This window comes from Denticeps clupeoides, chromosome 16 (genome assembly GCF_900700375.1).
Source record: "Denticeps clupeoides chromosome 16, fDenClu1.1, whole genome shotgun sequence".
NCBI lineage: Eukaryota > Metazoa > Chordata > Actinopteri > Clupeiformes > Denticipitidae > Denticeps > Denticeps clupeoides.
In genome coordinates this window covers 3841333-3853091 of record NC_041722.1, presented here as the reverse complement: position 1 = coordinate 3853091, position 11759 = coordinate 3841333, and the positions used below count along the sequence as shown (strand labels likewise).

Genomic DNA, 11759 nt, shown 5'->3' with positions numbered 1-11759 from the left:
TGCGGTTTGGAACATCCTGCGTCATACATGCCTGACAACTATTCCTAACCAGATGAGGAGATTTCGGAGGCACGCCGGTGTTCATTTTCTACTGGAGGGGGGGGGGGGGGGGGGCAGAACGGCTCCCGTATCTGAATTAGCTAAAATGCTCCCCGGTCATCAAAAGAGCCCAAATGAATGTCCAGCGTTTATCATCCAAACCTCTTTCCTCCGCCATTGTCCAGAGGTCACTGACCTTTTGCTCTCCATCACATAAACCTTAACTGAATGGCAGATGGGCTGCTTTTTCTTAGAGGTTCATTTCGTGTCGCTGTCTTTCTCTCGGTTAATCCTGGACGAAGAATCTGACGGTGGTCGGTCACCACAATCGCCGCTCAGCCCATAAACAACTGGATCCTGCAAAACGTGGCCACGTCACATCTCAGCACATTCTGACTGGAGCTCTTGGCTGTTAATTAGTTGTTTCTTATCGCCTGCATAACTACATCAGACGTATTTTTTTAATTGCTAAATATTTCACATTTCACACATATTGTACCAAATATGTTAATTATAAGCAAGTTATTAATGTGTTATGTGATTAGCTATGCCTGCAGCTGTTTGTTAGTTGTTATATTAAATTGCATTATAAGACATATTTGACTGTTAAGTTATTTTATGTGTATTGTTTGTAAATCGAAAAAAAAAAAACCTCACTCTCTGCACCGCAGTGGTTTAGAATCAAAATATGAAATGTGCTTTCTGCTAAATCTATATTTGTAATGATTTTTTTATTATTATTATTTGCGTTGTCAGGCCCACGGCGGAGCGGAGGGGTGTGTGCGCGCTGGCAGCTGACATCAGCGATCTCGGATCGAACCTTTCGATTGGAACCGGGACTATTTGCATACTGATCTCCATCCCGGCGCGGCGGCGGCGGCGGCGGCGGCAGCAGGCGGAGAGCAGCGCGGAGGAGAGACGCGACTCGTTTTCTGTCCTTTTCCAACATCATCTCCGCCGACTTTTCCCGACAAGTTTCACGGGACGGACGACGGCGGCGCTGCGGACCGGGAACCGGAGGGAGGCGGCCAAACCACCGATCACGCAGCCACCCATCCTGTCGAATGCTGCTGGACGGCAGCCGAGATGCGGTTTTTACGCTTCGATCTGCTCGGTGGATTGTAACGAGTCGGTGTTCGCGCCGTGATGGAGACGTGACCGTGTCCACCCGAGACCAGCGGCGACCCGGTGGCTTCAGATCAGCAGCGACATAATCTAACAGCCCTGCTCCTTCACCCACACACACACACACACACACACACACACACGCAGAGAAAACAGTACACATTTCTACAGATGAAGAGAAAAGATGGATGTTTCTGCAGAGGACTGTATTTTGTCAGAATAATTAGCCTCGATGATTTCATGTCATATATGAAAATGCGGCAGATTTGCGTGAATTTGTCTGCTCGCCTGCTGTTGGTCGGCTGCGAACTCTCGCGTTAATCGGCGTGATCTTCTCCGTGCTTGTTGAATGTGGCGCCGTGTTTGAGGTTTGATTCACCTGTTACCATTTTTTTTTGTAATCGGATTAACATTAGGAGCGAGATTAAGTAGGAACTGGGCGGGAACAGACTCTCTGTACCTGTTGCAGGGACGCTTTCTCTATCTCCCTGCGCGGGATATTAGTCCTGGAGTCCATCTGCTTTCCGAATTCCACGAAGATCACGGGCCACTCTCCACCTAAACAGCAGACAAGGAATCAAATTAAAAATGCAATCTTTTACTTTACCTCATTTTATTATCGGTTTATGGATTACAACAATCATACACACAAACATATATATGTATACACACACACACACAATTACTTAGGCTTATGTATCAAAATGAATTATGTACAAATTAAAAATCGAAAATATTTAACTTATTCAACTCTTTATGTGTGTGTGTGTGTGTGTGTGTGTGTGTGTGTGTGTGTACTGGCATGAGTGCGTGCGCGAACTCAAAAGTTTGCAAAAAAAATCTTCATCCTCTGTCATATAAATATTATTATTGAAATTTTAATTTTCGTTCAAAAAAGTTTTAATTCAATATTTTGATCCTAATGTGAAAGAATATAATAAAGATATGATAAATAAATGATAACAATTCGATGAGGTCGGCAGTAAGATCATATATTTCCCAATTGAATGTAAGTTTTATTTCATTTCATGGAGGGAAAAAATTATCCAGAGTATGAAGAGACATTAATTATTTTTCACAGTGAAATTTCTGACGAGGCTCTAATTTAAAATGTTAAAAAGGAGGTGATCGAAGCCGTGATGGAAAGAAATGCTCATTCCTCTCTTCTCCACTCGATTGAACTCCCGCGCTTTTTTCCCGTTTAATTCATATTTGCTGGGGGTCACGACAGCTCCTCAAACATTCATAAAAAACCCTTTTGTCCCCTAGAGTGTTATTGATTTTTGCTGGCCGTTTATAAATGCAACGTGTACGGTGTGGCGTAATCTGCAGCAGCTAAAACGAGCATAAAATTCATATTTTAAAACCGCACAAAACTCCAAATTAATCTACTTTTCTTTTCTTTTTTTGGAGGGGGGGATTTTTATAATATTTCTGTAATATTTCTATAATATTTCTATAATGTGTGAACGCGCTTTGTCCCATTCCGGAGCTGGGAAATAAATTGGTTTGAATAAAAGAAGTGTTAATGGTTCGCGGTTCTTTATTAGTAGTGTGGAAGCGCGTCTCGGGGTGCAGGCCGCGCCCCCCCCTTCGCCACGCAGAATATCGACCTGCATGAGAATCCGCGCAGATGCCGCTTCTTATTCCGCCGAAAAGCAGGCCGGGAGTCACCATCACGTTCACTGGTCCAAATGTGGAAATAAATGTGGAAATGTGTCAAATAAATACTCGCGTTGAGAATATTGGAATAAAATGTAAGTAAATGGTAAGTTTGGTGTTATTAGTTAAAGTCGCTCCGGCGTCGTTGGCCGATATAAATGATTGCCTGTAATTGCGTCATTATTCTCGACCCCGCAACCCCCTCCAACCCGCCCGTTATTAATTAAGGCAGCACGACACTGGCTTTACCTCTCGCTCCTCGCCGAGGCGCACGTCGCTGTCGCCGTCGCCGTCCTTGACCCTGACAGATGCGCGTGTGTCGTGTCACCGGCCGCGGCGCGGCGCGCCACAAGAAGCAGGAAAAGTCCGGAAAAGTTCATCTGCTCCCCCGCAGCTGTCGGCTTTTGGAGTCTTGAAGCGTCACCTTTGACACGCCCGCCTTCGGGCCACCGCAATCTGTCGCTGGTTTAACGCGATAAATAACGACACGAGAATAAACTGAACTTACTTCTAATATTAAATATGAATTTAGATTATTCATTATTGGTACTACTAGATGGATGGATGGATGGGCGGGCAGACGGACGGATGGGATTAATGGATGGATGGAAGGATGGATGCACGGTTGGACGGATAGATAGATAGATGGATGGATGGATGGATGGATGGATGGATGGATGCACGGTTGGACGGATGGATGGATGGATGGATGGATGGATGGATGGATGGATGGATGGATGGATAGATAGATAGATAGATAGATAGATAGATAGATAGATAGATAGATAGATAGATAGATAGATAGATAGATAGATAGATAGATAGATAGATAGATAGATAAGAGATGGACGGTTGGACGGATAAATAGATAGACTGATGGATGGATGGATGGATAGATAGATAGGATGTGCTGCATCCTCTGTGTGTGGAGGAGAGCAGGCTGTTTGGCCAAACAATGGTCACATCTGCTAATGTTTTCAGCGCCCCACTGCAACCCCCGGTCTTCTGCTTTCTGATGCATTATTGTTGTAATTAGGAATATTCACAAATAATTTCCAATGGGGAAATAAATGGGAGCGCTGAGTTTAGGCTACTAGATTGCTGCTTTTTGCCATCTGACTCCGGTTGTTCGGCCCTGACCCTGCCGTAATTAATTCCTTGGCGCGACGATAAGTAGCCCTAAGAATGAACCCGGAAGCCAAGACGTTGTATAGGCTATTATATTTTAAGGAAGACCAACCACATCGGCGGTCTAATTAGAGGTTTTGCGTCATGACGTTTATGGCCCAGCAGTTTATCAAACTCGCAGTTTTTCTATTGCCGCGTGGACGAAATGTGCGTTAGTGGCGCCGCTCTGGTGAGAAACGTCTTTAGCGTCATTTAGCTTGTGGCTCGACATGAACCGTTTTGGGGACGTTAAGCACTAAACCTGCACTTGAACTTCCTTAATAAGTGACGTCAGAGACCAGGAGCGGCGCGTGCCTCGTGCTTAATAAGGAAAATGTTGCCAGGTGTGCGCTTAAAATTCAATTTAAGATGGCTGATATCAAATGTGTTCTCGAATGCAGTGTAAAACAATGATGGAACTTTAATTTTATTAGTTAAAAACATAAATTTATATGTACCATTAGTCCCCTTGTTTACGCAGAAAATATGTACAATTCTTGGCAACAGTAACCCCAAAATGAGTTCAGTCTCGCTTTAAAAAAGCACACCTGGCAACCTGATATGTGTATTCGCGTGTGTGTGCGCGGAGTGGGAGGGAGGACGGCAGGGCAGTGAGCGGACTGCGCATGCGTGCGCGGCCGAAGCCGCAGCGGCGGAGCGGCGCGTCTAAAGAAACCCAGACGGCGCCAGACATGGCTAGAGATGGCGAGGGAGACGATCAGACTGCGACCACAGCTGCTGCGGATGCTCTGGCTGTAGATGAACGGGGACATTAAAAAAACAAAAAAAAAAAAAAACAAGCGGAAATATATATTTTAAAAAATACAAACGGAACTTTTGTATATATTTAAATATATATTTCAAATATATATTTTAAATATATATTTCACTTCTTTGGACACCTACAGCGGTGAACGTCAGATAGATGGTTTGTCCACAAGCCTGCGCGGATCATGAACGCCCAGCTGTCGATGGAGAACATGGGCGACCTGCACGGCGTGAGCCATGAAGCCGACCTGCTGAGCGGCGACAGGAGCGCGGTCACCCACCGCGGCGGCGGCGGCGGAGGCGCGCGTCCGATGGGCATGGCGTCCATCCTGGACGCCGGCGACTACCACCACCGGCCCCCGGAGCACGGGCTCGCCGGACACCTGCACCCCGCCATGGGCATGGCGTGCGAGGCGCCGCCCGGCATGAGCATGAGCAGCACCTACACCACCCTGACCCCCCTGCAGCCGCTGCCCCCCATCTCCACCGTCTCGGACAAGTTCCCGCACCACCATCACCACCACCACCATCACCACCATCCCCATCACCCCCACCAGCGGATCCCGGCCAACGTCAGCGGCAGCTTCACCTTGATGCGGGACGACAGGGGCCTGGCCTCCATGAACAACCTGTACGCTCCGTACCACAAGGATGTAACCAGCATGGGCCAGAGCCTCTCCCCGCTGTCCGGCATCCACAACTCCCAGCAGGGCCTGCCCCCGTACGCGCACCCGGGCGCCGCCATGCCCGCGGAGAAGATGCTCACCCCCAGCGGGTTCGAGGCGCATCACCCGGCCATGCTGGCCCGGCACGGGGAGCAGCACATGTCCGCGTCCTCGGCGGGCATGGTGCAGATCAACGGGATCCACCACCACCACCACCACCACCCCCACGCCCACCTCGGCGCCCAGAACCACGCGCAGCAGAATCACGCCTCCGTGCCCGGGTCGCAGGTCGCCGGCGGGGGCGGGGGCGGCTCGGGACAGATGGAGGAGGTCAACACCAAGGAGGTGGCGCAGCGGATCACCACCGAGCTCAAGCGCTACAGCATCCCCCAGGCCATCTTCGCCCAGAGGGTGCTGTGCCGCTCGCAGGGGACCCTGTCCGACCTGTTGCGGAACCCCAAACCCTGGAGCAAGCTCAAGTCCGGCCGGGAGACGTTCCGGAGGATGTGGAAGTGGCTGCAGGAGCCTGAGTTCCAGAGGATGTCGGCACTCAGGCTCGCAGGTGAGCGAAACCTCGGTAATTCACGCCCTTTTCTTACCTTTTACCTTTTAACATTCACGTGCCATAAATCCATCTATTTATATCGTTATATCCACGTGTTTCTAAAAAAAGAATAAAATAAATACCGTTCTGTGTAATGTAGGGCTGGGTGATCAAATACTCACCTTTTTATTTACATTTTCCAATAATCTCTTTCCTGCCTTCGTGGGGCTTTAATCCGTGTAAATTGGTTTGGCCTGTAATGTTGGTTTTAAAATAATGATGATGATTATTATTATTATTATTATTATTATTTTTGTCCCCGCATAAGATATCCTGCCGGGGGTTGTCTTTATTTATAATCATGGACGTGAACGTAGTAGAATTCGTGGTGATGTTTGCGGTAAAATCTCTGATTGATACGGCGATGAATCGATATCGGCCCTGTTGTAATCCCCGTGTTTGGTGAGCGGATCGCTCCGTCCTTGTTGACGCCGTGACCGTCGTGGGCTGTGCGTGGGACGCTCTGGCGGGCCGGAGAATGGCGATTTCGGTACAATCGAGAGATGGCCCTTGAGCCGGATGGATTCAAGGTTCTTTTTTTCTGCTTAATTAACTTAATTTGCTTAATTAAGTTCCTTTAACCGCTCCAGGAGGAGGTGGATAGTGGAAGTGAACGTGGCAGCGGGGCGTGTGAGTGGCAGGCCCTGTTTACCTCCGACATGCAGATTTAAATTTAAATGCAGTTTCCAGCGGTCCTACAAATAATCGCCATGATCGATTATTCGAAGTGGCGTGGAGTCTGCTCCTGCTTCCAATGCTAGAAATCAGTGTGTGTGTGTGTATGTGTGTGATGAAAGTAAAAATTACAGTCGTATATTTTTACACAGAAGAAGCGCATGTTTATGAATTGGATGGACAGTAATTTGCATAAATCAATAAGCGTGGATTACGGTGCAGAAGCGGCAATGAAGCCATCCGGACGTGTTTCCTTAAGACGCAGGGAACTGCGAGCTCAACGAACACGAAGTCTCATTATTCTAAGCATTTAACAACCCGGATTTATTATTTTTTTTAATTAATGGACATTTAATGTTTTCATTTCATAGATTCTGATTGGTCTGGGCTATGTCCTGATTTCTGATAATAACGATAAATAATCATAACAGTCAGAAAAAAGGCCACAACATTCACACCTTGCCATGAAAAATGTCTTGTTATAAAATCTGTTCTGCATTTATCCTATTTTCTGATATTATAATGCCAACTTCTGCCGTTCCTGATTAGTAATGCGTTATACTTATTTATAGGAATTATAACGAGCGATTGCTATGATACTGGATGCGTGCGTGCGTGCGTGCGTGCGTGCGCGTATGAACGTTCCCGGATGTGAGCTCCCTTCTCCCCAGCCTGCGTGTGAAGGCTGACTGTGAAATTATCTCCTGTCTGTATAATCATTTGCAGGCAAACAGAAACCGTCCGGTCGCTGGTTTTGGCGGCCGAGGAGGAGGAATCTGGGAAAAATGTCCGACCTGCTCCCACTGTCAGCGCGGCCTTGTGCGCCGTTCTGATTTATGGCCCCCGATACTGAACCGCGTTGTTAATATTTATCCAAAGCTCGTTCCTTCCCGACTGCCTCAACATAACGAACCAGCCCAAAATAGAAGGGCCTTAATGTACTTCCTGTGGCTAAAACTGCGAACAAGACCATTAAAACGGCCCGGCTGATCGTGGTGTACTTGTCTCGGTTTAGAGGTGATCGAGGTTGGGCAGGAGGCTCTGAATTCGCGGTGCGCTGTCGCCCCCTGGCGGCCGCCAAACTCCTCATGACCAAACTTTCAGCACATTCGACCATGTCAGCTTTCGGCTGGACGTTCAGCACCGTGTATTCATGTAAACATCATAGATAATATGTGGCTTTTGTGGTTGTAAACATGCATAATGGGGGTGGGGCTAGTCGCCCCAGGTTTCGCCGCTATGCCTTGTAGTCCATTGACATTTGTCCATTGATGACTGTTAATGTATTATTCATATTTGATAATAATATAGATAATATGGATAATGGCATAGATTGTACAGTGGGTTAATGCAGTGCATCACAAGCCGTGTCATGACAGATTGTCATAATGTATGCAAGTAAACGTATTATGAAATTGTTTTAAAATAGTATAAATAACACCATCACATGCATGCAGAATTATTTTCTTCATGTATTTTATCTTCAGTTTATGTTAAGTTCAGTATATGTAATTTTAATACTATATATACTATGTTATCCTGCTTTAAGGTTTCTTATTACTCTACTGCAGAATAAAAGTATAAGGAATGTATAATATGTAATATATAATTATAATAAATGAATATTATGTGCTGTAGTAGCGTTTATGACTGCGTTGTTTAAGTGTTACTTGTCTTTGGCCTGTTTCAGCATGCAAAAGGAAGGAACAGGACCACGGCAAGGGCGACCGGGGCAGTGTGAGCAAGAAGCCTCGGCTGGTCTTCACCGATGTCCAGCGTCGGACTTTACATGCAATATTTAAAGAGAACAAGCGGCCGTCCAAAGAATTACAAATCACCATCTCGCAGCAGCTGGGGCTGGAGCTGGCCACCGTCAGCAACTTCTTCATGAACGCGCGCCGGCGCAGCCTGGACAAGTGGATCGACGACGGCTCCAACTCGGCCAGCTCCAACTCCTCATCCAGCACTTGTACCAAAGCGTGAAGGAGTAGTGGCCACAGACTGAATCTTCGGTGGAAAAGCTTTAACTAGAATAAACAAAGAAAAAGACAAAGTTGACAAAAGAACCCTCTACAACAGTGTTTTTTTGCCCTTAAAACTTGTACAATACTGATATTTATAATATCCAAAGAGAAAAAAAAAAACCAAAGACTTATTTGACCTGCGTTAAAGACTCTGGTCTGCGACACCTTCATTTACATACTGCAAAAAAAAAAAAAAAAAAGAACACAGAATCACCAGTCGTACACCTTCTGAAGCCCACACCTCCACCCCTGGCTCCCACTGGCACCATCTCTCCCTGTGATTGGCTGGTTAAATTGACTTTTTTTTTTTTTTTTTCGTTTGTTTCTGGTCAACTCTTGGATGCTAGCTGAGCCTCCTAGCTACTGTGGTTTTTTTTTTTCCTGTTCTATTGTTCTGTTTGTGTCAGATGGGAGGTGTGTGACGTCACAGGGAGAGGAACACTGTGTACAGATCAGCTGGCAGCAGAGCTCCTGTCGAGAACTCCGCACACGACCCTGGTGGGAAAGGGTGTGTTCTCGCTCAGAGCGGTGCTTTCTTCCTGGCCGTAGTGAAAGTCCAGTCCACTTCATCCACACTAACTGCTCCAATCATACGGCAGAATATGACCAAAGAGAAAGCGTGTATTTGTCAAGACACCAACAATCAATCAAATATTCTGCGGTTTATCTTCCTGACTTGTCCCCATCTCTAACTGGAAGGAGAGAAACACAACGCCACGCTTGCAGTGAGCTCACAAGAATGTAAAAGTGATGCTGGCTTTAAGATAATCACCCAACCAACAATACCATGATCAGTTCAACCTTCCATACAATGTGAATGTCAGATAAATGTCACCAATCTCCAAAACCAAAAATCTTTTTCAGTGGCATATACAGACTGTACCTGTAGGCAGGGAGGAGGCGGGAAAATCTTCTATTTTGTAAATTACACATGCCAGTGGCTAACACCAAAGATAGTAAACACCACTTAATCATAAATATGAAGAATACTTCAGGCAGGGAGGAGGTATGTTTTTATTCATTATCATTACATATCTATATACGTATGTTTATTGACATTGATGAAAGTAGAAGTGACACACCATTAATATATATCGATAATTTATACGTTTTACAGTGTAAAAGACTTTCAGATAATCGATCAAGCAGCGATAATTCCACTTTGTTTAAAAAAATAGATTCCAAAAAAATCTCCAATCACAATTGTTGAGACTGCAGAGGTGCCTTTCGTAATTCCAGAACTCAGAACCTGCTGACATCAGCGGTCCTGGCTACAGACGGCGTGCCCACCCGTCTCCATCAGGGACCAAACTGCCCCCCCCCACCCCACCTCCCACTTCAGCTGCTGTGCCCCGTGGATGGAGACCTGGATGGATTCGGATTCTATGCATTCTACAGCTAGGAAGAAAGCACTGCGCGGGCGTGTCCCCGGGGAGACCCTCTGACAAACACAAAATCCACTTTTTCCCGCCTTGATGTCTTATGTTGTGTGATTAGCTTTACTACCAAAAAAAAAAAGAAAATGATTTTATGAGTGATATACCAAATGAAATCAAGGAAACTGCTTCCTCCTGACACAAAACCAAAAAAAAAAAAAAACAAGAAAAATTGTGACTTGTGTTAAGATCTACTGGAACTTCTAGTGTGAACCAAAGATGCTACCTCACTCAGTCTCCATGTTGTGATTTCTATCACTTTATCGATACCAAAGATTACCAAAGATTTTTCTTCTCTCTCTTTGCACGGCCCAAATGAATGATGCGGTGGATAGTCGGTGTGATCCATCTCCCCTTCCCTCAACCCGTCCTCCTCTCTCTCCGCTCTGCCCTTTTCACAGCGTGCTCTCTGCTCGAATAATAATTAAAAGAACAAAAAAAAAAAAGCTTTAGACAGACATGATTCCAAACTTTTTAAAAAGACAAAACACACACATACACACACACAAATACTCACAGGACGAGTGCCTTGCTTCAACCAAAGTGTTAAACCGCCGTTGACCTCTTCGATATCACCTTTTACTCGACGAATACCTCAGCCTCTTCAAGGGCCACTAACAAAAAAAGGAGAAAGGACGAATTCTGTCACCGTGGTGCTTTCCGCCGGCGCAACCATGCAACGAGAAACATACCAAAGGGATTTCCTTTCTTCTACACTTTACCTTTACTTTCCTTTTCTTGTGTTTTTTATTATTTTTATTTCCACTTCTTTGCTGACAAGCCAAAGCTCCTCTCTCCTTCATATGGTCCCCGTGCCCTGGCCATCACACACACACAGAGAGAGAGAAAGACCCCTCCCTCGCTCTCCACGTCACCTGTAGGAATGTCCACCGTCCTGGCCGTGCATGTCTTTTACCAATGTCTCTGAATACCTCATAGTAATAAATCCTGTTGTATAGAGAGTCTATGTCACTTAAGGCAGAGCTGAACTAGTTTGATAAATGTTCACAAAAAGCTTTACGGTTATTTATTTTCGTTTTTTTTTTTTTTTTTGTAATTCGTTGCTCCGTTTGGGTTGTGGAGGGCACGTTTCGACTGGATATGGGGTTGGAGAAAAGGAGGAAAGACTGTCTTCTTTATTTTTTACCAAGGCGTTGTGTTTTTCTGATGTAATGACGATAGAATGATTCTCTTTTACAGGGTACAACCAACTGCTGTGATAATGTGTTTTTGCTCCTTTCCTCGACTTCTGTGTTTGTGACTTAATTGTAATTTAATTTAATTGCATTTTGTATTGCCTACCTACTGCTTTAATTTATGCATTTGTAGAAAATATAGATTTGTACATAGTAAGTTTTTTTTGGGAAAAGAAACTAAAAAAAGAGACAAAAAAAAAAATCCAGACATTCAGTTGTTATGTTACAGCCTTACATCTGAAGCGCCGGCGTGCCGGAGGGGGATCCGGCACGTCAGAATGTGTTCGAAACACTGCCAGACACACCGGAACAGTTCATTTGCTAACAGAGACGTGTCACTTTGTCACTCAGCAGGCAGGAAGCAGTGTCCATCTTTTATGTTGTACTTCCTTTTGATT

At 45.5% G+C, this 11759-nt stretch overlaps 1 protein-coding gene across 2 annotated transcripts; it reads left to right on the top strand.

Annotated features, from left to right (window-relative positions):
- Positions 1 to 4693: 4693 nt before the first annotated feature.
- onecut1 (one cut homeobox 1) lies at positions 4694 to 8967 on the top strand. 2 transcript variants are annotated; one of them, XM_028956663.1, is made up of 2 exons: positions 4694 to 5988; positions 8396 to 8967. In XM_028956663.1, the coding sequence occupies exons 1-2, from the start codon at positions 4947 to 4949 to the stop codon at positions 8686 to 8688; spliced, it is 1335 nt and encodes a 444-aa protein (XP_028812496.1). In that variant the 5' UTR covers positions 4694 to 4946; the 3' UTR covers positions 8689 to 8967. The 2 variants fall into 2 exon arrangements, with proteins under 2 accessions (XP_028812496.1, XP_028812495.1); XM_028956662.1 differs by having other exon boundaries at positions 4694 to 6003.
- Positions 8968 to 11759: the final 2792 nt, after the last annotated feature.